Source organism: Leuresthes tenuis, unplaced genomic scaffold (genome assembly GCF_036924035.1).
Source record: "Leuresthes tenuis unplaced genomic scaffold, fLeuTen1.0.hap1 SCAF_7, whole genome shotgun sequence".
NCBI lineage: Eukaryota > Metazoa > Chordata > Actinopteri > Atheriniformes > Atherinopsidae > Leuresthes > Leuresthes tenuis.
Window position 1 is genome coordinate 3,385,706 of NW_027325361.1, and position 26,500 is coordinate 3,412,205.

The window sequence follows — 26,500 nt, forward strand, 5'->3', positions numbered from 1 at the left end:
AACTCGAGTTCCCCTTGGACATGGGATCAAATCAGACCTCTGCTTTCCACTTTACTGTAGTCGCCAAGCTGGGCTCTTGTTACACCGCCTTACCCCACTGAATCATAATGCATGCTGCACAGAGGGCCGCTCTTAATAACAGAGGAATTATCGTGTAATCCTCTAGTTTCATCATTTCTTGATTCTAAAAGAAAGGCTGGCCGCCGAAGCAATGTTCTGCCCTTGTGTGATTTTTGGTTTGCAGTCATTTGCAACAAAGAAAATGGATATTTTCTTTTCTTTGTGCACACATTGCAGGTTCAGAGAGCAATGCAGATCCAATCTAAGAGGTTGAAATGATTAGTTAAGTTCAGAATCTTTAGACTTCCTTCGAATCTTAACTCGGTATCTGTTTGGTTGATAATGAGATGAGATGCAGAGCATTTAACTCCAACAAATGCAATGACGTGGAAATCATTTAAACTCTGTATTTAACTGAAACTAACACAAAAACTGGCTCTGAAATGAATCTGGAACATTTTATGTACGTTTTTTTAACTTGGTGCCACAAAGAAGTTGGAACAATGTGAAGAGGAAACTGGAAAAGTGATGCTGAAAAACACCCAGAGACACATCTGAGGCTTAATTAGATGAATGAGCAACAGCTCAGTCATATTATTGGATATAAAAGGACAAAAACTTTACAACTTCTCAGTATTTCTCAGAAAAAAACTGAAACCAATCAGGGAATCGTCATGATCTTCGGCTCCTGTGGCAGAACCTTTGCTGTGGAAATACCTGCCTGAGCTTAGAAAGAGTCCTGAAAGCCATTTTGATTGTTGCTGCTTCATCAGAAGCGTAACTCCAGCAGCTGTTTTTCTCAGTCTGACACGAAAGACCTTCCTGGCATCAAGTTTAAAATAAGTAAAGTGATAAAAACAATGTTAATTATATATATTTTATGATATTTTATGTAGATTTCGTCTGTAATTCACACAGGACGACTGCTCTCTGCCCCGTTGTCCCTTTACTGTCCAAAAAATATGTTATTATATGTTATTAATCATAGGAATAATGTACTAGTTTAAAAATTCAAGCAGCAGAGCCTCGGATAGCTTTATTTTTAACCCCTTAACCCCCTTTCATAGCTTCTTACCAACTCAGAAACATCAGCAGAATTAAAGGTTTTCTCTCCCTAAAAGACCAGGAGAAACTCATCCATGCATCCACCTCCAGGAGACTCGATTACTTTAATAATTACAGTTTTTTTAACTGGACTCCCAAAAAAGAGCATCAAACATCTGCAGCTCATCCAGAACGCTGCTGCTGGAGTTTTAACCAGGACTAAGAGCTCTGAACACATCACACCAGCTTTAAAACCTTTACTCTGGCCTCCAGTCAGTCACAGAATAGGTTTTAAAAGCCTGCTGATGGTTTATAAATCCCAGAATCTGTGATCATTTCAGAGAATATAAACCCAGCAGAGCTCTGAGATCCAAGGACTCGGGTCAGCTGGTTCAGTCCAGAGTCCAGACTGAACCTGGAGAAGCAGCATTTAAGCAGCAAACAAGTGGAACAAACTGCCAGAGGAGATTAAACTGTCACCCAAATGTTTTTAAATCCAGGTTAAAAACATTTCTTTTCTCATGTGTTTATGCATGAAATCTGCAGGATATCTGTTAACTTATCCAGACTTTTTGTTCATTTTAATCATTTTAATTCTTTTATTTATATCCTTTTACATATTTTTAATGCTTCTTCCGCTCCCCGCTGCAAAGCTTTTATTTTATGTAAAGCACTTTGAATTATTTTGTGCGTGACATGTGCTACACAGATAAATCTGACTTAGACTTTGACTTGACAGCGTCTTTTCATTCCCCATCTGACAGCCGTTCATGTGTCAGCGGCAGGTGAATTGTTGCTTAATATTTGACTGCAGTTAGGAGGAGTTCTGGTATCTGCCAGCTTTCAGAAAGGCCTGAGGCTGACGCAAAGGCAGGATAGATTGCTCTGACATCGGGGGATTTCCATCCACAGGTTGTCTACGCTTTGTGGACACGTGGAATTTCTAAATATGTTTGTCAAAAATATTGATTGATAGACTCGAGAACAATAGACGGCTTCTAAAATCTGAAGACTGCTCACAGCCTCCTTTAAACTTTCATTAAAATCCAGCTTAAGGTGGTGACAAAGGAGCGTTGACATGTGACCCGCTACCAACACACAACAATGGGCTGTATTTTCTTAAAGAAGCATGGCTAACCTTCCCAGGTCTGTTTCTGCTCAGCCTGCCGAGGGCTGTCGCCTTCCTATGAAATAATTACTCCAAATCTGGCGCATTCGCATGATTGGGTACATGGGATTTTCCTGCGTCTGAACGGAGGCTCTGCTCCATGTCAGGGGAACAGTGATGCAGTGTGGAGCCAGAGCTGTGCTGTTAAAGTCGGGATGGATGCAGAGCTAAAAGGCGACATTCATTTTGATTTTGAGAAACAGCATGTTGGAGCTCTTGAGAAGAGGTTACCACGAGGTTGTGGGAGATTTTATGTGCGCTGGAGATATCGCACGAGCTAAAAATATCCAACACTTTGATGCAAACTTGAAGATTCCCTTTGAAATGGCATGTCTTCTGCTTTGCTTTTCGAGAACTCCTCAGGCCTTAATATTCAGTTTTAACTGAGAAGGCAACATAATGAGACGTGACACCATGATATTGGTGTTGATTTTTACCAGCATAATGCTGTATTTGGGTTGGAGGGCTGGACCGTTTATTAACGAGCTCTCCACAGCGTCTTTTTCCCCCCACACCACCAGCACAGAACACGACACTGTCTCACACTGTCCTGCCAAAGCATCTCTAACCGTTCTAGCCGCACAGAAATAGTCATTAGAAAGTCATTTGTGCTCCCACAGATAGTATCGCCACGTGTATCGGCTCAGATGAAGAGCACCACAGGGCGAATCTGGCAGATGGCGGTGTGGTGATCCTGGACTGGACGCTGCACCGGCAGAGCCACGGTGGTCCTGTTTAGTCGTCATTTTTCTGTGGAACTTCCCTGTTGCTTTTTTTGATGTTGACAGACAGATGGTCTACGATTTGTCTTGGCATCCAGCCCAGATCTGACACCAAAGTGGTGAATTAGAAAGGAAAATGAGAGAGAAGGATTCTAAAAAGGGTCTTGTGGCTGTAATGTGAGGTGGTAACGAATTGATTTGACTCAGGGTTGCATTTCAAGTTTCTTGCTTTGGCTAAAGAGGGCTTGGAACAGTAGTGGAGGTTTGGAAGGCTGTCTTTAGTTGTGTGTGTGGAGTGTTATGCAGAAGTTTGGTGGGGAACTCTTAACCCTCATCTCCAACAATGAGGCCTTGATTCCACTTATCTGCTCCTTGTTTCTCGGTTTCTTCTCTGTTTGTGTGTGTTGGAACAGACTGGATCTCTGTAACGTTTATGCCCTGCGTGAACTGTAATTGAATCAGAAGGTGCCAGCAAAGCATTTTTCACATTTGTGCTTCAGGTTCAAACTTTGTGACGCGTAAGATCAGCCGTTCTGTGGCAAAGATTCACCTCGGCCAGCTGGAGAGTTTCAGCCTGGGCAACCTGGACTCCAAGAGGGACTGGGGCCACGCCATGGACTACGTGGAGGTAAAACACACACAAATCCACACAAAACCGTGTGCACACGGCTTCAGAGTTGAGCAGGGTTCAGATGTGCACATAGCATTAACAGGGCATGTTTTCCCAGATCATTTGAGGCTGTAATATGTGATCTGCATGAAGCCTCCTATGATTCTCTGCCAAAAGAGAAACGGAGATAGAGAAAGAGAAGGGCAGCGGGAGGAGAGGGAGAGGGACGCATGCTGTGAGGCCACAGACTTCACTCTGGTTTCCCACAACTCACCCGTGTCCCAGATCCCTTCAGGCCCCCATCGCCATTCCCTGAACGGCTGCAGAAGAAAGACAGATATTAAGAGAACACCGCGTCCCGGGGACGATGACAGAAATACTGTGTTTGTGTTAAAGCAGAGCTGCCAGCAGCCAGCAGAGAAAGGAGTGGGGAGATGAAACGAACAGTGGGGTCGCCTCGTCCAGAAGCAGACGGAGCTCAGTGTTTTCCCCCCGGTGCACATACTTTCCTGCCTGCCTGCGTGTGTGTGTGATGGTTAGGGCCGGGACACGTGTGCGTGGCTGTGGAGATGAAAGACTCAACGGGTTGCCATGTCTGACAGCAGACCCCTCGCAGCGGGCTGTGTTGTTACTCGGAGGTGATGGTGGTGCAGGTAGTGGGGGGTGATCTTTGAGATGGGAGCGGGGGTGAGGAGGTTACAGTTGGAACTTGGGTTTAACGGCAGGCCGCAGTGTGGGGTCACTGCGTCAGAGCTGCGGTGGTCGTCCACGCTGTGAAGGAGGGGCACGGATGATTACTGGAACACTGTCCATCAGTCATATCCGATGTGTCCACACAGTTATTTCTGGCTGCTGTCGTGGTGAGGAGTCTGACTTGAGCTGGAACTGGTTAAATGCAGGCGTGAAAGATTAGTTTTCAGGAAAAGAAACCGTTTGATCAAGCTAACTATGCTATCAGTTCCTTAGCATCGCCTTGATGAACATCCCTGAGAGTGCTTTCATAAAAAAATACCTTTACTTTAAGATCTCTGCGTGGTTTTAAAATGTGAGTCTCGTGACATCGGATCAGAGTTTTGCATTTTAAGACAAAGAATGAGGCGCTGCAGAGGCTTTTGGGACATGCTGCTTCGTGAGACATCAGTCTGCTCTTTTACTAGCCTGAATTCCCAACCTTCTTCTGCTCTTGGCAAATGACTGCGATGATCCCCTTGGAGTCTCGGACAATTCCCATCCATCTTTTCAGACTATTGGTGGAGTTTACTGCCTTGTCATCTCCGTTTCGGAGCGCCGCTCTGCCAAACTAGAACTACTTTCTGCCCCCGAGTTCATGTCAACAACAACATTACTGCCTGCAGCGTATCCACGGGGACTTGTGATGCACAACAGCACATTCTTTGCTTACTCCAATGGTCCAAATTCAGTTCTGCTCTTTTGCATTCAAGCACCAGTTTTGGGAAATAGAAATATGTGAAGCTGAGCTTTAAATATTCAGGACAAGGCGATTACTTTGTTAACTTTCGCTGCTGAATTGAGCACAGAAGATGAGCAGGAGGCGTTATGTGAATGGTACATTCAGGGTTTCTAGCGTGGGGTCATGCAGGGTGAGTCCTCTGTGGGGCTCAGGACACATTCCCGTTCACACTGTTATAAGAACGCTGATCCAAGTGTCTCAGATCACCTCTGAATGTGGTCTGAGTGCATCCTGAATGCATTCACTCCTGCATTTAGAGCTGTCCACTTGTGGTCAGATCACCCACAAGGCGGATTAATTTAATGTCAGAACAGGACCACTGAAGCGTTTAAAGTCAGTGGAAAAAACTTCCAGAAGCAAAGAGGGTGAAGGAGAGAACCTGGAGGAAAGTGAAGGAAAACTGCGTTGCTCGTTGGTTACTGCTGGGGCTGCTGAGATTATGACCATTTTAGTGGTCTTTCTGTGCTGTTCTTGCCCCCATTTTTAAATCTGAGGTGTAACCTTTGACTGATTTGCTGCAGATTCAAGGAAAAATGCATTATTCATGGAGAGCTCTTTCTTTCATATGTCTGAAACCTAAGCTAGCAGCGCTGTTGTGTTTGGCTTCGCCTCAGAAGCCATGACATTAATGTCAAAATAGGGTTAAAAAGTTAGTGTTTCTGAACCTTAGCGGAAAAGGAGGCACAAACTATGGATGTAGGAATGGAAATATCATATTTTTGTGTGTTTTATCCTGCTGCGTTTAACCAGATGAATGGAAACAATCTGAATGTTTTGCAAAATAATCAGTCAGTTTAAGTACTTGTGATTAGCTGATTATGTAACATGTGATAGGCCTCACTTCTGCTGATGATTGTTTAAGGCCGACTAAACAATGGGGAAAAACTGGAGTCTGCTCTGTCACTTTGATGCCGCTTGAGTTGGACACAAAGGTTTAAGAACTTAAAGGGGAACTCTGGTATCTTTAAACCTGGACCTTATTTCTGGCATGAAATACGTTCATCTGCTCACTGAGAACAGTTTGGCGAAAGTCGGCCTCCTTCGGAAGATATTTAGATTCCTCAAGATCCATATAAAGGGAGAGAACAGGACTTAGACGATGCAGCCTCTAAATAAGGCATTATCTGTCTTTATTTAAGACGAATGAATGAATGAACCCGTACAAGTGTGTAGAAAGCCTCTATAAGCCCCCCGATAGCCGCCAATAACAACAACACAGCAGCTATGAGCTAACAGAGCTATAGCACACGTTCATTCATTCATTCTTCTTAAAGTATTGGTGAAATAAAGACAGATAATGCCTTATTTAGAGGCTGCATCCTCTAAGCCCCGTTCTCTCCGTTATATGGATCTCCAGTTATCTAAATATCTTCTGAAGGACGCCGACTTTCACCAAACTGTTCTCGGTGAGCAGATGAACGTATTTCATGCCAGAAATAAGGTCCAGGTTTAAAAATACCGGAGTTCCCCTTTAAGAAGACAGAACTTTGGTGCCATCATGTAATTGATGTGTTTTAGAGACATTAAAAAGAATTTGCAGATCAAAGAGGCCTTTTGGTCCCGGTTGCATCTGAGGTGTTCTGATACCTTTTATTGGTCCCAGCTGCAGAAGCTCAAAGCTGCTTTCGTATTAAAACACACTTCTAATGTAAGATAAGTATATATAGTTGAATTATGCATGTCATTTTCATGCTGACTACGATGAAAAACATGGAGCTAAATTTGAAGTCCACGTTTACAGAGAGTAAAAAGGAGCTCCTAGAACCTGTGGCTTTCCCCATTTAGCTGCTTTATATATAGAACAAAAGTGGTTGTTATTCTTGTGCATGTAAAATGCTGGTTGTTGGACCTCGTTGAGCAAGTTTCTTCATCTCATTATGTTGTTAAGAGCAGCCAGTTGTGTACTTGCAACATCCTGTTGTAGGATTTGTGTGTCCACGCGCTTGCCTGTCCAGGGCACACTGCCTTGAGATGCACCAGGTTTCCTGTGGGAACTGCTGGCATTCCAGCTCTGGTGAATCAGGCGTCTCCTGTTTCGGAAAGCCGGATTTTCGGGAAGCCCAACAGAGGCTGGAGCTGCGGAGAGGAGCTCGGGTGGAGGAGATTGAAAGGGGGAATTTGAAAGTAAAAGGGGAAACAGACGGGTGTTTGTGGGACACTTGTACATTATGTAAAGGTTGACCCCACCCAGCAGACCATCAAAGGCTGACACTGACACCAAGACCCCCCTGACACCCAGCCACCAAGCACCGGCACTGTGTTGCCATGGCAAAGCCAAACAACTGGCCATTTGTAAACAGAACCATGTGTGTCTGCTTTAGGCCGACAACTGCTTTTCCTCCCTCTCTGTCTCCCTCTCGTCACCCCACCCAGGACAGGGAAATTGCTTGTAATTGGCTGTGGATGGATTGCGGGTGGCAGGAGGGGCGTGCTGTGTGTCTGCTCTAACGACGTCTGAAGGCGTGCGGCTGGCTGGGCATCGTCTCAGCTGGGTATCGGGTGTCTGTCCCAGGCAGGCAGACAGACCTGGGGCTGCCCAGCTACTCTCAGTGGAGCCCTTCATTATTATCATATTATGAAATAGATGTCGGGAGCTGAAGCCTTCAGTTTAAAAACGGCAGAAAGAATAATTTAAATCCTCCTGATCTCATTTTCCGTAAAGGAGTTGAGCTTTGGAATTTTTCAGTTTGATGACTATGTTTGAAGCATAACGCGGTTCTATGGAATTAGGCAATATGGGACAAACTGAAGAAGAAACCCACAGCGATCACTCAGAAAAAGCTCCAACTGAACATGTAAGGCTTCAGCAGTGAGGCCCACTCCCCCCGTGCCCCCATCCCGACTTGGCCTATGGTTGGTACAGCTGTTTGGAACCCCTACCACCACCTACATCTCCTCTCCCTCTGGCAGCAGTCAGCCATTTCCTGTGCAGAGAAGAAGGTTGGCTGAGAGAGAGCAGGAGCTGAAATCGGCTCGGTGGTTTTGGCTCTTTCTCCCCCCTCGGGCTCCATCCTGCTTCACTTTCTCGCTGTCATTTTCTCTGTTTCTGCTCCCATTTTGGGATTTTTATCCTCCATATCCCTTCTCCCTCTTAACCTTTAACTGTTTGGGGTTCTGTATTCCTGAAGAGCTTCATCACTGGACTTTCTCTTGTTCGACACTCGTTTGGTGATCAGTCGCCTCCCAAATATTTCCCCCTGACATCTAATTAGCAGCTCCCATTTCCCCCTGACGGGAGCTGGCGTTCTCGCTGTTCTCGCTGCCGTGCATTAGAAACCGTTGCCAGATGAGATGCGGTTGACCTGCTGACACAATGTCCCGACAACTCCCTGTTCTTGTCTTGTTCACTTATTTGTTTTCAAAACATAATCGCCTGTGAAATTCTGGCCTGCGGACGCTGCATCGCGGCCATCTTCAGGTGTGTGTGGCTCCACCTGCATGGCGGTTGCCGGCTGCCTCTTGGCATTGTGTGGAGGCGGTAAGGCGACAGCGCAGCCCCGCAGGTGTCGGTTTTCACCACGTTTATTTGTCTTATCCTTTTTTTTTCTTTCTTTTTTTAAGCCGCAGCTGCTTCTCTGCGCAGTAATGGTTACAGATGAGGATAATTAACCAATCACAGCACAGATCGGGACCAATCACAGATGATTGATGAGAGTGGCGGTCCATTTATCACATGGTTTGGCTTTGGAATTAAGAGCAGGTGTATTCATACAGTAACCAAGACGTTAACATTCACAAGCTGTTGATGGACACCTGGATGTGTTCAATGCTTCTTTTTCTACTTTAAACTTAACAAGAGAAAATGATTTATCCGATTCTCTTCTCTCTCAGCTTATAGTCACTACAATATGATCTTTAGTACAGATAGCTATTTAAAAAGCACGCTAAGCTCTTGTAGACTCAACAATGCCTTCTACAGGAGAGGTTTTCAAAGTCTGACGCACTAAGCCTCCTCCGGTTTAGTACAAAGACCCCACAGTCTTTTCTCTTTGTCAGTGAACGCACCAAACTCACAGCTACAGACACCTGCCAGCCTGTTGTTGGTCTGCAGGTAAAGACGACCCAAAGCCACCTGTAAGAGTGAATTAGAGCATTTAGCTTGGCTGCAAGTTGGGTTTAAGCAAAAGAATAAGTGAAGAAAAGAAATGACAAAGCAGAGATATTTTTGTTGGAAAGTTGCCGTCATGTTTAACGGATTAAACTGGAATTAAAACGCCAATCAGAAAGTACGTTGTTGTGCTCCTCAAATGCCTCTAACCAGAAGCCAGATGGAGCCTCGGAAATAACCATCAGTGGCATCTTGAAGTCTTATTGAGGAAAATAATGTTGGTGCATCAACTCAAAGCACAAATGGATTTAATTTGTAGTTACAGAATAATAAAAAAGCATGAAAAGATTGGAGTCATAGAGCTTTTAGAAAAAAATTACTGAAGGGTGAATCTGTGCATGTTACAATAAAATAAACTATTAATGTTTAATTCTGGGCACATTAACTCATTAACTAATGAATTCACCATCACCAACAATTATTTATCTCCCATTAATTTTTATTATTTATTATTTTTATTGTAAACGTCTGTTGCTCACCGGCTTTATTTTGAAAAAGTCCACCGTGAGCGAGCCTAGCATGTAGCTTAGCGCTGCGGCTCACAGGAAACAGTCAGAAAAGAAAAGAATGGCGGACGAAGCGGGCTGAACAAACTTGGAGAAGGTTACGAAACTCTTACATTTTCACTTCAAAGCTCTTCCAGACGACAGAGCCAAAGTTATTTGTACGGAATGACTGCACAGTTCCAGTAAAAGTGCATTAAAAGTGCGATTAATCGCGATTAATCACAGGAAATCATGCGATTAACGCTATTAAAGAATTTAATATTTGCCCAGCCCTAATTAAAATAAAATAAAATAAAACCTGCCTTAAATCCTGATGGATTAGGAAACTATTAATTTGATTAACATTAACATTTAACTGGTTGGACCTTGTTCCAGTTTTACACATCCACAGTAACAATGAACAACACATCTATAATTATACATAAACTGGATGATTTATGGAGATACAGTTGAACATTGCTACTACAGCTTGTGGCTGGTCTAAGTTGGTGGCTGGCTTGTCGTAGAGGGCTCTGTCCCCCTTGTTTAACTTTTTTAACGCACAATCACAGAAGTAACTGTGTGCCCGTTATATTCGTGCCTGCCTGGATCTTTACAGCCGGGTTCGGGGAGCTGATAAATACCTTTGGCTGCTCTGCAAGCTTTTAATAAACACAGCTGGAGTGGTAAAGAGCTAAAATAGGAGCTAATGGGGCAGAGGAGAGGGAGTGTTGGGTTTCATCACCAAAACCTCCTGACTACATCGGCAACTTCCCGACCCCTGAGCCCCTGCTGCCACAGCACACCCCCCCGCACCTACAAATGTTGATCATTCAGTGAGACAGGTACTGTGACACAGGCTGCTGTCATGTTGACACAGCATCCCACACAAGCAGGATGAGTAAATGGCAGCAGCTGTGTGTGTGTGTGCATGTTTTGGGATGTAAATTGCAGGTGAAATCTGAGCCATGGTCTGAGCAGCAGCTCAGTAAACAGGAGTTTGCCCCCCTCTGGCTCAGAGCAATAAAAACCTCAGCAGTCCCTTAGCGAGCTCTACATACATCAGCACTTGCATATACACACACTTGGGAGTTATTTCAGCTCTATGTACATTTACACAGGATGATGACTGAATGAAACTAGAAACATTATTCTTTATGATGGACTCTGGCGTGGAGATTTAATCCCAAGTTGCCCCCAAAACGGCCTCTAAAACCTGGCATTTGGATAATGGATCTATAGACTCGCTATGCAGGGTCATCATCTCTGTAGCTGTGTAATAATGAACCTGAATTCTGGTTGTTCCAGCAAATGCTACATAGGGGAAGGAGGGGTAAAATGAGCCATGTTTCACTTCTGAGCTCCTCAAGATGAGAGAAAATGAGGCAGAAGTTACAGTAAATGAAAGCCCTTCGAGCCAAGTTTCAGGACGTGTCATATCAACTGAAATAATAAGAATTAGTCAATGACTCACAGTTAAAAATATGACTTCATGTAAGAAAATGTAGGCTAATCATTTGGTCTGGTCAGAAAAGCATCTGTATCTTAAAGATGTCTGAATATAAAAGTGAAGAAGAAGAAGAAGCCACCGAAGTTCTCTTGGCTGCTGAATAAAACTTGGATCAACACCATCACAAGATGAATGAATGCATGTCAAAAAGGCAACTTCCAAACAAACAAAGACCAGTGAAATGACTTCTCTGCTTTTCAGCAGTGAAATATGAATTCTCACTCCCTCGTTGCAGTTCCTCCAACCGCAGACCTGGCTTAGTTTACCCCACAGCATTTGGTTCACTTTGCTGGTCTTTTGGAAAAACTAACTGCACAACTTGCCAGTTCAGGCAAATATTTAGCTAAAGGATTTGCCTGGTTTTATATGCTGACGGATTAACATGCAACATAAGATTAATAAAGCCCTACAATGAGTTGCACGTCACATCACATTTGCACCAGGAAGTTATTTACTCAGCTCATAAGTTATGACTCAGTTCTGTGCATCTGGTCCCAAAATAACAAGGATCAGGAAAGATAAGTGAAAATCCTGCTGAAGCCCAAACGTTTGCTGTCTTTTAAATGTTTGCAAAAGTAATGCCCAGCAGAAAGCTGCCCCACAGGTCCGACTCAGCTGATCAGCAGCAGGATATTCAGCTGCCACCGTGCATGTGAGGACTTCTTCTTCTGCTGAGGAAATGGGGACGAGTGATGCCGAGCTGCTCTTAGCTTAGCTGCCCTGCCAGAATTCATCTCTAATACTCTGAACTGACCACTCTGAATGCATTCATCAACGGTTAAGACACTGATCACGACGTACTGTGTTCACTCACCCATCCAGATAATTAAATCCAGGTGTTCCCATCACTTCCCTGGCCACAGGTGTATAAATCCAAGCATCTCGGCATGCAGCCTGCTGTGAAAGAACGGGTCGCTCTCAGAAGCTCAGAGAATCCCGGCGTGGGACCGTGACGGGATGGTACCTGTGCAACAAGTCAAGATACCACTAAATATTCCACAGTCAGCTGTCAGTGGGATTATAACAGAGTGGAAGCGATTGGGAACGACAGCAGCTCAGCCAGGAAGTGTTCGGCCAGGTAAAATGACAGAGCAGGGGTCAGAGGTCAGTCGCTGCAGACCTCCAAACTTTATGTGGCCTTCAGATTAGCTCAAGAACAGTGAGTGGAGAGCTTCATGGAATGGGTTTCCATGGTAACTGCATCCAAGCCATGCGTCACCAACTGCAATGCAAAGCGTCGGATGCAGTGGTGTAAAGCTGCCGCCACTGGACTCTACAGCAGTGGAGACGCGTTCTCTGGAGGGACCAATCACGCTTCTCCATCTGGCAACCTGATGGAGGAGTCTGGGTTTGGCGGTTGCCAGGGGAACGGTACTTATCTAACTGTAAAGTTTGTTGGAGGGGGGATTATGGTGTGGGGTTGTTCTTCAGGAGCTGGGCTTGGCCCCTTAGTTCCAGTGAAAGGAACTCTGAATGCTTCAGTAAACCAAGAGATTTTGGATCATTTCAGGCTCTTAACTCTGTGGAAACAGTTTGGGGATGGACCCTTCCTGTTCCAACAGGACTGCGCACCAGAGCACAAAGCAAGGTCCATAAAGACCTGGATGAGCCAGTTTGGTGTGGAAGAACCTGACTGACCTGCACAGAGTCCTGACCTGGACCCGATAGAACAGCTTTGGGATGAATTAGAGCAGAGACTGAGAGCCTTCTGTCCAACATCAGTGTCTGAAGAATGGTCAAAACCTCCCATAAACACACTCCTGAACCTTGAGGAAAGCTTGTCCAGAAGAGTTGAAGCTGTTAAAGCTGCAAAGGGTGCACCGACGTCACATTAAACCCTGTGGATTAAGAATGGGATGTTACTGAAGTCCAGATGCGTGTAAAGGCAGATGAGTGAACACTTTTGGCATTATAGCGTATTTGTGAAAGCTCGAACTATTGACTTTTTAACAATATTATCAAATCAGTTCTGTCCATAACATCGGTCGATGCCTGCTTCAGCGTGAGCATTATTGCAAAAGTTCAGTTAGAATCTGTCATCATTTGCATAATTTCCACAAACACTGATGAAACCCTGGAATTTCACAGGTATTTGACTTGAGCTGGAACCTGGAGAAACACTCAGGGAGGCAGGGAAGGATGAGATACGATGATAGGGATAATGAATTGAGTGAGAGACTTAAAATAGATCTCCGGGGAGGCTCTCTTGCCCCATCCGAGTCCATATTCTGAATAACTGAACACGGGGTGAGTATTTACTGTGGCATCGCACCAGAGGGACATAAACGGAGAGCAGTGGGAGTCGCAGGGGAGCGAAATGTTGAACGTTTTCACAATGCAGATGATTTAGCAGGAGGAAAAATGGAGGGTGATTGTGTAAAACTGACTCCCTCCTGCTTCTCTGACAATAGCAGAGCAGATAACAGACAGATAGCACACGCTCTCATATCCCTGAGTGAGGAGGCCAGTCGGGGTAGTTTCACACTGGTGTCCACGGCCAGCGTCACAGCCAGGCACAGAGCTCACCCAGAAGGCAGCGTAACTTTCTCTTTTCTTGGTTTTCCTGTAACTATTTGGCAGGACAGTTCTGTAATTGGCTGAAAAAGTTGGCCCTGGAGTGTAAGTGGCTGGAAAACATCTAGTCATAAGAATGATCTGTGCAGTGTGCCTATAACAGGCCGTTATATTATCGTCTAATTCAGGGTTTTCTTCTCATCTTCCTGTGTCGCTAACTCACACATTTGCTTCTTTGTGTGTGCGAGTAGAATTTGCAGTTAATTGACCTTTAGAATATGATGTTTGAGTTGTTTAATTAAGATTTTTAGCAGAGAAAATGGGGTAAATATTTCAAAGAATGACTCATATGTGTAAAAATTAAAGCTAAAGTATATTTACATTTCTGTATTACAGAACAGAAATTAATTTGATGATTAAATTGGATAATATTCTATACATTTGTCCAGATATGACTGTAATTAAACTTTGTTTTTATGACTTAATGTGACTAGCTGGTCTTATATGGTCCCTTTTGAGTCAACAAGCACTTTTTATCCCCATTTACGCATGTAGGCAATGAGAATTATTAACTTTAACAGAAGTAACTTCATGTTTTCAGGTTGTTTCGCTCAATAAAACACTGAAAATGCAGAGATGTACTGGAACAGCAACATCTGCTGTACCATCTTTAGTTTACAAGCAGCTTTTGGAAACTGTAACGCAACACCGTGTCTGACTGAAGGAGGAGCAGTTGGAGTATTATTTTAAAGCCTGTAGAACTGAAAAGGTGAAAACACCCTAATTTTAGGCCTCTTTAGAGCAAGCTGGGTGTCTTTGATGGCTCTGGGACGAAGGTTGTGTCTCTCTAGATCATTTTAAAGGAGCATTTCCTGTATATTTTCAAGCCTGAAAATGAGAAATCTGTCTTTGTTATGAAGAAAATGAGGGAAAAGATCACTCCAGTACTTTTTTTCCAAGTTTGCAGCAGCTGGCTGTCTCTCTGAGACTGACGGGCCTAAGCTCTCCCCTGCTGGGTTGAGGATGAAAGCAGATGCTCTGCTTCTTCTTCTGCTGCTCTGTTTTTCTCTCCTTTCTCTTCGCCGCCCTGTGTAACCAGAATCCTCAGCTTTCATATGGAGCCTGCTGGATAGTTTGCACCCTGGAGTCATGCAGAAAGCAGAGACACACATAAACACACTGAATTACATGTTCAGTGCCTCGCTTTGAAGAAGAAACATTATTTAGAATAAAGCCATTTTTCTGCTTAGAAGCCACAGTTTTTAATCAGGAAAGCTAAAAACTCAGCTGGTTTTCTCTTGCTCCAGTGCTGGATTTCAGCAGGTTTGATGGATGACAGGTTTGTGGCTGCAGCGACACCCCCCCCCCACACGTGTTCTGGAGAAATACAGTATACCTCCCACCTGGAAAGATGGAACAGAGCAGGCGAAGACAGGGTGACAGAAGAGGAAATAATGGATAGGCTGACGTCTCTGGAGGGGGTAGCTGGTGGGGAGGTTTGATACCCCGCTGAGGGTTTAACAGGCCAAGACAGGAGGGCAGGATGGGAAAAAACTCCCAACTCCCACATCCAAAATCTCCACCAGGACGTCCAGTTTCTTTGGTCTGAGTCCTTCTCTGTTCACCTCACCAAAGAAGAAGAAACGTGCCGGTGAATCTGTTCAGGAAAATGTTTTTTTGACACATTTATCCCATCAAATGCCTCCTTTTTCAAGCAGAGAAAGAAAGAAAAACAGTGATTTTACTCATTACTCTTCTGTTTTGTTTCAATCACGCAGCAAGTCAGTGTTGAAATGCCTGAACTTTGGTTTTGATGCTTTTTATATTTAAATAACCCTTCCAGTCTCAGCTTGGATCCTCCCATGATCGTGATTTTGTAAATCCTTGCTGGATGCAAAGTAGAACGAAGCTTCCCTGTCTGATTAGCTCAGATTGCCCATTAGACTCAGACTGATTCCAGGTCTGTTCCTGTGATGTTTCTAAATCTATAGCGAATGAGCTGGAGCTGCAGGACGCTGGAGTCCACAGCTGGCCTGTTAAACTGAGACACTTTAAAGCAGTAATCCCTCTCAGGCCTGTGTGTGCACACATGCACGTGAACGTGTGCACTTCAGTCCTGTCATACATAAACGCTGAGTGTCATGTAGGGAGATTTTAGGGAGTATCGGTGCGATGCAGGGAGTGAAGTGAAGCCTTCGCTGGTCCAGCAGACATGGCTAATGGAGCTGAGCGATGTTTAGAGGTCTGGGGGCAGCGGGGTCATCTTGCTTTAATTGTCTGAGGAGTCTGGCCGACTCTTTGGGACTGGAATGTGTGTGACCTCCTCTTTCGCTCCTTCACACTCCCTCGCTCTCTGTGTGTCTTTTGGTGTCAGACGGTTGAGCAGCTCGTGGGAAGATTCTCCATCCAGATTGTCGAAAATGAGCCAAATATCACAAGAGCCCAGTCACACCATCAGCACTTTTCTCTCTCTCACAGCTCTCTGTCTGACTTTCTCTCCCGATTGCATTTTTGTCCGACTGACCGACCCATTTGATACTCTAATGTTTGTGTGCATGCACTCTGTGTGGCTCTGGAAAAGCCGTGCATGTGTGTACTTCACATGAAAGCATCAGTACAGCTTCCCTTAACCCCGCTGTGCCTCATCTTGGAACTTGTTCCCCTTTAGCTGCAGAATTCATAATGAAAATGATATTGTGAACGGCTTTTCCTAAACATAACTTAAGAACATAAGAAGCAACTGGTTCCACCCGGTTCTTACGGCACTCGTCCTGCATGTTACCAGAACATTTAACAGAACAAAGTAGAGGTAGATGTGACCATCAGGATTTTATCCTCATTCCCTGGCATCTTTTCTTGGTGTTTGAGTGCTTTATAGATTTTGTTTTTTATCAGCAGCAGCCGGCCTTCAGGCGATCATTCATGAACTGTGGCTGCTGCTTGCAAGAACAAGTAAAGATACAAGTAAAACAAGGCTGTCTCAGCGCTGTGCTTCTCAGAACACACCAGAGGTAAAACCAGAACTGAAACAGGTGTTGAAAGTGGCTTAATGACCTTAATGACCAGTTTTATAAGGTTCCAGAGTCGAAGCAACTTCAAAATGGCCCCAAACCAGCGCCGGTACCTGGTTTGGATAACGAAAGGTGACGTTTCGTAAGGGTGCTTTTATTAATTCATTGTTATCCGGAGCTCTGCAGACACCCTGAGGAAGAAATACTTTCTCTTGTGCATCTGCACTCACAAAGTGCCTGATTTAACAGCCTGATTGTCTTCATTTCTTCCCTTTCTAACGAACAGAAACGCAGGTGAGCTGCTCAGAGGAGAATCTCGGCCCGCTGACAGCTGCCTGTAGCGTATTGAGCGTGGCAGAGACAGCATCCCCGCCAGTCCACTTCAAACAACTCTGGTGGCTCAGAGGGAATGGAAACATTTGTTGGGTCACAACACTGAAAGCTCGTCTCCCCTCCTCACACAAATGGCTTCCTCATGTCGTCTGCTTTTTGTTAAACTTTTAGTAGAGCCACAGACTTATGATATTAAATCTGATGATCGCCTCATAAACACACGCACGCCCAGATGTTTTCTGCTTGCAGACATGTGGACATGCACAAACACACATGCGCCACGGGGGCAGTTTAAATAGCAGGGTCACTGTGTTAATACTGCAGTTCTGAACCACCTCAGACGTTACATGGAGCCACATGTGTGTGTCCGAATACATACATGTAGAGAGAGGCTCGGCATAATTGGTGAAGAAATGCCGTGACGAGGTGTCGGTCTGATGGATGAGGAGAGAACTGACACGGCATTCAGAGCCTCTTACTCTGCACCACAATGAGGCTTTCACTCACCGCTGCTCGTATTCGGCTTTATCCTTATTAAAACAGCCTCGATGGAGAGCTGTGTATTTGCTTTTAGGAGGTGGGACTTTCTGAGGGAGTGCCAGTGATCTCTTTTTTTAATTAAGAGGCCCCAGCAATATGAGAGTGTATGTGGGTGTTTGTGTGGAAGCTGAGGGGAGGCCCTGTCTGTGACCTGCAGTGATAGCGGAGGTTTGTTTTCATTCTAAACTTGCCCCATACTTACTGGTTTTGCACCTTATTTAACCTCAGCTTGACCTGGCTCTTACCTTTCTCTGACCCTCGACTCCACGTCTTTATTTTAATCTTCACATCAGTCCTGTCCTTTCGCTTCCCATCCTCTCGGTTGGTGTTTTGTCACTTTCTCATCCCTCTCTCCCGAGCTCTTACTCAGCATCGTGTCATATGTTTCCAGTGAGCTGTAAACACACTCACTTAATCAAACTGAATGACTGCACATATGTCCTGACAGATGCTATAAAAAGAGCCGTGCACTAAACACTGCAGTCCTCTCATTATGTCATTACAAACCCACAGGAGGCAGGCAGCTCTCTGACTGCTGCCTCCCTTTCTTTTTTGTTCCCTGTTTTCATGTCTTTTTGGAACACAGGAAAGAACACAGGAAACGCTGGAAACAAAAAGAAAGCAGAAGAAAAAGATGCGGGTGGCGCCGTGGAGTGCGAGGTGGGGACATGCGCAGTGGCGAAGGGGAATCCCTCACTGTGGAGCGGAGGCTCCACGGCTCCAGGGGACTGGACAGCTCAAGTGTTTGTTTATGCCTGTGGGCCAGAAGGGAGAGACGGTGGCCATGTTCAGCAGATACATGAAAGGCCTGGAGTGCTGTAATGAGACATAATTACCATGTGCGTGTGTTCGCGAGGGAGTGAGGAGGAAAGAAAATGAATGAGCACACTTCACTCTGCCCGTGTTTGCTTTCTGTCTTCACAAATCTTTCGTATTTTACGGCACAGTAGCTTTCCTCTCTGCCCTCCAAACCAGCGCGACCTCAAAGTATAGACCTGGCAGATTGGAGACTGTCACGGCCTGTCACGCTTATTTTATTCTTTAAATTCTAAGACATGTGACAAGCTGCAAGGTAGACGACTTTTGCAGGCCATAGGACTGGAAAGATTGAATGGAATACATGCTAAAAAAGGTGTGCAATACCTGTTGAAGAGGCTGGTGAGACAAGAGAACCTAATATTGCTGAATCTAAAACTCGCTCTGAGCTTTCAGGCTGGACCAAGTCAAGAACCTTTTTATTTCTGTACTTTGGTATCCAGAGGAGTTCATGGTGGACTCAATGACTGCAAGGTGCCCAGGTCCTGTGGCTGCAGAACCAGCCCAGATCATCAGCCCTCCACCACCGTGCTTGACAGCTGGTATGAGGTGTTTGTGCTGATATGCTGTGTTTGGTTTCCTCCAAACGTGCTGCTGTGCATTAGGACCAAACATCTCCACTTTGCTCTGGTCTGTCCAAAGGACATTGTTCCAGAAGTCTTGAGCTTTGTTCAGATGCAGCTTTGCAAACCTAAGCTGTGCTGCCATGTTCTTTTTAGAGAGAAGAGGCTTTCTCCTGCAGCCCTTCCAAACAAGCCGTCCTTGTTCAGTCTTTTTCTAACTGTGCTGTCATGACCTTTAACCTTTAACATGCTAACTGAGGCCTGTAGAGTCTGAGATGTAGCTCTGGGCTTTTTCACCTTGTGGTGAACTTGCTGGGACGTCCACTCCTGGGAAGATTGACAGCTGTCCTGAATGTTTTCCACTTGTGAATAATCTTTCTCTCTGTAGAATGATGGACTCCAGATAGTCTGGAAATGGCCTTATAACCCTTCCCAGACTGATGGGCAGCAACAGTTGCTTCTCTGAGATCATTGCTGATGTCTTTCCTCCTTGGCATCGTGTTAAACTGACAGAACTTCTGCTTTTATAGAGCTGCTCACACTGACTGATGATCAGTTAATCAGAGCATTGATCAGCAGCACCTTTGTTTTTTAACATGACTTTGGGTTTTTTACATGACAGTACAAGGGATGTGGCATCTTACTCTACTGCCTGTCATGTCATAAAGGCCTGCGTGGGTAGACCATGATGAGCTCTTTAATGGCCTGGAACTGGAAATATGACTGTTTTTTATTTACAGACCATTTAGAGCTTTCCACTGGCATTCACACTTTCTAACCAGAGAAAACACAGACAGCTGCACAGCAAACACCGGCCTGTACTGTACACCTTCGCCACTGAGAGCTCTCTCTGTGTGCTTCACAGTGTGTGTGAGCGCATGGATGCTTGCCGCCTCAAAATAGCATGCGCCCCTAATTACTGCAGCAAACACAGGTGTGGAAAGCAAGGCCTCCCTCCACCCAAAGCCCAGACCCACCATCCAGCACACTGCACCTTGTGTGTTCCTGTTTGGGAGCACAGGAAGTCCAGATTCTGTGTGTTTGTATGTGTGTGTGTGTGTGTGTTTGATGCGTAAGTGTGTCAATTTACATGGAAAGAGAGAGTGCAGATGCGTGACTTAATCTGTGTGAATTCTGGAGTTTGTGTAAGAGCAAATGTGTGCCTGAATGAGTAAGTGTGTGTGTGCATGTGTACGAGACAGGGAGTTTGTGTTTGTATATGAGTGAGTCCAGACCACACCCTTTGAAGTCGGCTGTGCTGTGTGTTGGGGTTTGGCCACGGACGTACAGCCCCTCCGTTGGCTGGCTGGAAACCTTATACCCCACATCAATCAGAGCTGCCACTCATGCATTATTCATAATCAAGACACGCACTTAAACACATACTTCCTCATCCGTAGACTGTAGTTTTTGCTTCGTTTTGCTTCTTATATATCCAGTTGGCAACAGAAGTAAAGTGAATAGGGTGGTGCTGCTGTTGGGGGTCTGCCCCCGTTAAGCCTGAGTAAGTTACAGACAAAGGAGGAGTTGTGGAAACATGAAGGGTTTTTCTGTGTGGCTATTACACGCCCAAATTAAGAGATGTAAAGTAGCTGAAATAAACATCTTTTCTTTTCTTTATGTTTTGGTTCACATACAATTTTAGGTACATTTCTTTCATACTTGCAGTTAATTAAGAATGTAAGAGATTCATCTTGAAATAACACGTCCCAACACAACACAACACGTCCCAACGCATAGGGCCACTGCATAGGCCTAAAACATAGGGCCACCGCATAGGCCCAACGCATAGGCCTAAAACATAGGGCCAACGCATAGGCCTAAAACATAGGGCCAACGCATAGGCCTAAAACATAGGGCCAACGCACAGGCCCAAAGCATAGAGGCAACGCATAGGCCTAAAACATAGGCCCAACGCATAGGGCCACTGCATAGGCCTAAAACATAGGGCCACTGCATAGGCCTAAAACATAGGGCCAACGCATAGGCCTAAAACATAGGGCCAACGCATAGGCCTAAAACATAGGCCCAAAGCATAGGCCCAAAACATAGGGCCAACGCACAGGTCCAAAGCATAGAGGCAACGCATAGGCCTAAAACATAGGCCCAACGCATAGGCCCAAAACATAGGCCCAAAACATAGGCCCAACGCATAAGGCCACCGCATAAGGCCCAAATCATAGGCCCAAAACATAGGCTCAAAACATAGGCCCAACGCATAGGCCCAAATCATAGGCCCAAAACATAGGCCCAAAACATAGGCCCAACGCATAGGCCCAACGCATAGGCCCAAATCATAGGCCCAAAACATAGGCCCAAAACATAGGCCCAACGCATAGGGTCAACGCATAGGCCTAAAACATAGGCCCAAAACATAGGCCCAACGCATAGGCCCAAAACATAGGCCCAAAACATAGGCCCAACGCATAGGCCCAAATCATAGGCCCAAAACATAGGCCCAACGCATAGGCCCAAAACATAGACCCAAAACATAGGCCCAACGCATAGGCCCAAATCATAGGCCCAAAACATAGGCCCAACGCATAGGCCCAAAACATAGGCCCAAAACATAGGCCCAACGCATAGGCCCAACGCATAGGGCCACCGCAGAGGCCCAACGCATAGACCCAACGCATAAGGCCACCGCATAAGGCCCAAATCATAGGCCCAAAACATAGGCCCAACGCATAAGGCCACCGCATAGGCCCAACGCATAGACCCAACGCATAGGCCCAAAACATAGGCCCAACGCATAAGGCCCAAATCATAGGCCCAAATCATAGGCCCAAAACATAGGCCTAAAACATAGGCCCAAAACATAGGCCCAAAACATAGGCCCAACGCATAGACCCAAAGCATAGACCCAAAACATAGGCCCAAAACATAGGCCCAACGCATAGGGCCAACGCAGAGGCCCAAAACATAGGCCCAATGCATAGACCCAAAACATAGGGCCACCGCAGAGGCCCAACGCATAGACCCAACGCATAGGCCCAACGCATAGACCCAACGCATAGGCCCAAAACATAGGCCCAATGCATAAGGCCACCGCATAAGGCCCAAATCATAGGCCCAAAACATAGGCCCAAAACATAGGCCCAACGCATAGACCCAAAACATAGGCCCAAAACATAGGCCCAAAACATAGGCCCAAAACATAGGCCCAACGCATAGACCCAAAGCATAGACCCAAAACATAGGCCCAAAACATAGGCCCAACGCATAGGGCCAACGCATAAGGCCACCGCATAAGGCCCAAATCATAGGCCCAAAACATAGGCCCAACGCATAAGGCCCAAAACATAGGCCCAACGCATAAGGCCACCGCATAAGGCCCAAATCATAGGCCCAAATCATAGGCCCAACGCATAGACCCAAAGCATAGACCCAAAACATAGGCCCAAAACATAGGCCCAACGCATAGACCCAAAGCATAGGGCCACCGCAGAGGCCCAACACATAGGGTCAACGCATAGGCCTAAAACATAGGCCCACCGCATAGGCCCAAAGCATAGACCCAAAGCATAGACCCAAAACATAGACCCAACGCATAGGCCCAACGCATAAGGCCACCGCATAAGGCCCAAATCATAGGCCCAAAACATAGGCCTAAAACATTGGGCCAACAGAAAGACAAACAAGGCAAACAGCCATGCACAGTCCATTCACAGTCACCATTTAACATTTTTATTTAAAGTTTTTGGGCTATGGGAGGAAGTTGGAGAACCCTGATGGAATCCCCGTCGGCATCGGGACAGAAAGGCTCCGGCTGAGATTAGAACCAGGAACCTTCTTGCTGTGAGGCAACAGTGCTCGCAATCACACACTGCACGCAATGTTAAATGACCGTTTCTCACCATGTGATTGCACTTTTCTGGTTTCAGGCTGCTTTACAGAACAGGCAGGAAAATGTGCTCTTTTTTTTTCACCTGCTTGATTGAGTCATTGTTTGCTCTGCTCACATTTGAGCTCATTCAGACATAACGCACACTCTGTAGTAGGGACCAGGCGAGGTAAAAAGTCGTGTCCTGCTTGCCTGATATGTGTCAGAAAGCAAAATAACCCAGTCAGTGTTTTCAGTTCCTAAACAAACAGTGTTTACCTGCACAATGAGGGTTTAATTCTGGCATCACAGGCGTTACTTCCTGTTTTAGATAATCTGGTTACATTTTTGGCCTCGCTTTAATCTTCTGACTGTAAATGTTTTACGTCTTCTTGCCAAAAGCATGAATTGAAGACACATGTTTTTATGATATCCTTTACTTTTTTCCATGTTTTGAGGCATAGCACACATTGAATTCAAATAGTTGAAAGCAGGTCAGATTTATTGCTTTGTCCGTTTATCGTCTTCGGAGAATGGATGGGTCCTGTGTGGAAAGTAATCTATCATTTACCTTATGTCAGTCTCTCTTTGTCTAGCCTGCAGTCAGTTTTATTGTTTCTCTCTCAGCTTCAGCTGTATTGACTCATCAAGCAGCCCAAAGAGAGCAGTTTCCTCTCTATAGCCTTCTGACGTCTTCGTCTTGACATTTTCAGACCACAGACCAAATTCTCTCCTGTTTTGATCCACAGACGTCAGTCTCTTGCTAAATCGGACTGAATTCAGGGCTCATAGGCCGAGCTGTATCAGACCTCCTGCCGTACTCCAAACAGCTATCGCTGCCTGCGGAGGTCGGACGCAGATGGAGACAGAAAGTGAAAGAGTGGCGCTATTTTTTTAAGAAAGAAAAAGCAGACAGGACCTGTGAAAAAGAACTAAGTTTGACATGAAAATTAGCATTTGCAAATACTTAGAGCAGTCATCGTCAGGCTCCTGACACCCAAAACGTTACATCCCCGAATAGTCCGAGCCGCAAAGTTTGAATTAACTGTAAGAAATTTAATTGGATTTGAACATTTTGACTCCAAACTGCAGACACATGACATCTGTTTGGCTGAGCCGGATAAAGTTGTGCTTATTAAATTTTCAAAGCTTGTTTATATTCATATGAGGTCACTGTTGAATTATTGATTAGGGGAAAAGTGTGAGGTGGGGCGCGTTTATATTTGTCACAGAGGAAGGGTGTTTCCTGCTAAAGCTGCAGCAGATGCCCGTCCTGCAGCTTCATCCGTCTGCGTCTTCTCACTCTCCCCACGTCTTCCTCGGTTTGGGTCTCAGCGCGCCGAAGCCAAATGGAAAGTGACCCTTGGCAGGCGGCGCTGTATTAAACACAGTGGGTCACTGTCAGAGAAACATGCTCTGGCCAGTTCTACTCGCTGCATTTTGCACTTTTTCACCAAGCAGTTGTACAAGCTTTTTGCAAAGCTACACTGAGGCACGCCCTGTCTGAGCGAGAAGGGAAAGCTGGAGCATTTTAGAGGCCAAAAGTATTGATTTTGACAAACGAGCCTAAACGCCATTTTTAAAAATACACCCCCGACGCAGAAACAAAGGGAATTGTTGTCGGAGGGATCTGACTGGCTCTCACAACTGCTACAGGAATGATTTTACACGGTTACAGTAGCCATGGGGCCCCATGTTGGGGTGGGGAACATTGCATGCACGTGCACGTGCGCGTGCGTTTGTGTGTGTGTGGGCCAGGGCAGGATATGAGGAAACCTCTGAGCAGCTCAGTGGATATTTGTTCACTTTAACTTGGAACGTTTAGTTTAAACAGACACCGAGCCGGGTTCAGGTCCAGTTCGCACTCCGCATGAATGTGTGCGTACATTTGTTTATAGAAATCTTAGGACATGTTATCTTTCATTTAACCAAAATCGATTAAGAGAATAGTTATTAGTTAGCAGTACATGTATGTAATCGCCTGGACTGGGCTTGTTGTGAGACCACCAGTGGTTTCAGGCAGAACCAGATCCCGCTGAATCCCCATCCCGCCCACTCAGCTCTTTCCTCTGGGCAGGGCACGGCTGAGGCTTACTGTGGCTAACACACACATTCACAGGAAGCCAATAAGGCATCAATGTTCCTCCGCTGATCCACAGATGGTCCTTTGTTTGACTGTTAGTGTGTGCAGACAGGTCAGATACGAGAACCAGGTTGCTGTATATTTACTCACGGAGGAAAGGCTCAGAGACTTGTCCCATGTTCATATTACTTGGTATTACTTCGAGATATAAAGAGATTATAGCTGGTTGAGAGCAGATTATTGACAAAATTCTGACCTGTTTAGGTCAGACTAAATAGTCAAACATCTAGTCTTTTTGTGCTTTTTGTGCAGTTTTCCTTTTCCAGCAAGAAGATGATTTTGGAGCCGTTTTTTTTTTATATTTTGGTTTGACTTTTCAGGCAGTTCAATGTTCTTTAACAGCAGGTCAGAATGAGAAAAATAAAAGCATCACAAACAACATTTCCCTGTACGGTGTAACATGGGATGATCTGTCGATTACTGAACACGGCACATCCACGTTATTGTGGAAGAACACGCACAGTTCTGTGCTTTATAAGTAAGTCTGACTTATTATTAGCTTTTAAAGTTGTCTTGAGCAACAGTTCTTCAGGTTTTCTTTAGATTGGCTGCTTTTTCACACATTTTCAGTCCAGTAATTGCACCGGATCATTTTCAGAGGAATGTCTTTCTTTATTTTTTAAGCAGTTTAACATAAACAAGCAAAAAAAGCACCAAACTCGAGGGATGAACCCGTGTTATGTCTACACGTAACAGACAACTTAGCAAAGAACCTCTTTCCTTGCAATAAATGAAGACATAAAGGTGTGGCTCAGCGGTGGCTTTTCTGAATATAAAATCCTTAAAACCAAACAGGAAGCAAGATATGAAGTTTTTACATGACGAGCTTCCATAAAACCCACTTGTCCCTGAGAAAACCACATGAGGTGAGACCGGGAAGCTAATTAAGCTAGCATGCACATCAGAGTGAGACCGGGAAGCTAATTAAGCTAGCATGCACATCAGAGTGAGACCGGGAAGCTAATTAAGCTAGCATGCACATCAGAGTGAGACCGGGAAGCTAATTAAGCTAGCATGCACATCAGAGTGAGACTGGGAAGCTAATTAAGCTAGCATGCACATCAGAGTGAGACCGGGAAGCTAATTAAGCTAGCATGCACATCAGTGAGACCTGGAAGCTAATTAAGCTAGCATGCACATCAGAGTGAGACCTGGAAGCTAATTTAAGCTAGCATGCACATCAGAGTGAGACCGGGAAGCTAATTAAGCTAGCATGCACATCAGAGTGAGACCTGGAAGCTAATTTAAGCTAGCATGCACATCAGAGTGAGACCGGGAAGCTAATTAAGCTAGCATGCACATCGGAGTGAGACCGGGAAGCTAATTAAGCTAGCATGCACATCAGTGAGACCTGGAAGCTAATTAAGCTAGCATGCACATCAGAGTGAGACTGGGAAGCTAATTAAGCTAGCATGCACATATTTGAACTGAAGAAAGAAGCCAGAGTGCCTTGTGAAAACCCCATCATGAGCAGGAAGAATATACAGTCCCCTTTAGCAATCTGAAGCCCTTTTGCCCTGCGGCTCTTAAGTTTTTTACTTCCTGCTCCTTTCAAGAAAGGAGACAGACGGCTAAATCT

At 45.2% G+C, this 26,500-nt stretch overlaps 1 protein-coding gene across 1 annotated transcript in view; it reads left to right on the forward strand.

The window, feature by feature from the left end:
• gmds (GDP-mannose 4,6-dehydratase) overlaps nucleotides 1-26,500 on the forward strand; it is a 186,445-nt gene that overhangs the window by 68,952 nt on the left and 90,993 nt on the right. Inside the window, exon 7 of the mRNA XM_072388921.1 lies at nucleotides 3,495-3,622. Within this exon, the coding sequence (XP_072245022.1) occupies nucleotides 3,495-3,622 (128 nt within the window). The remainder of the gene's footprint in view (nucleotides 1-3,494; nucleotides 3,623-26,500) is intronic.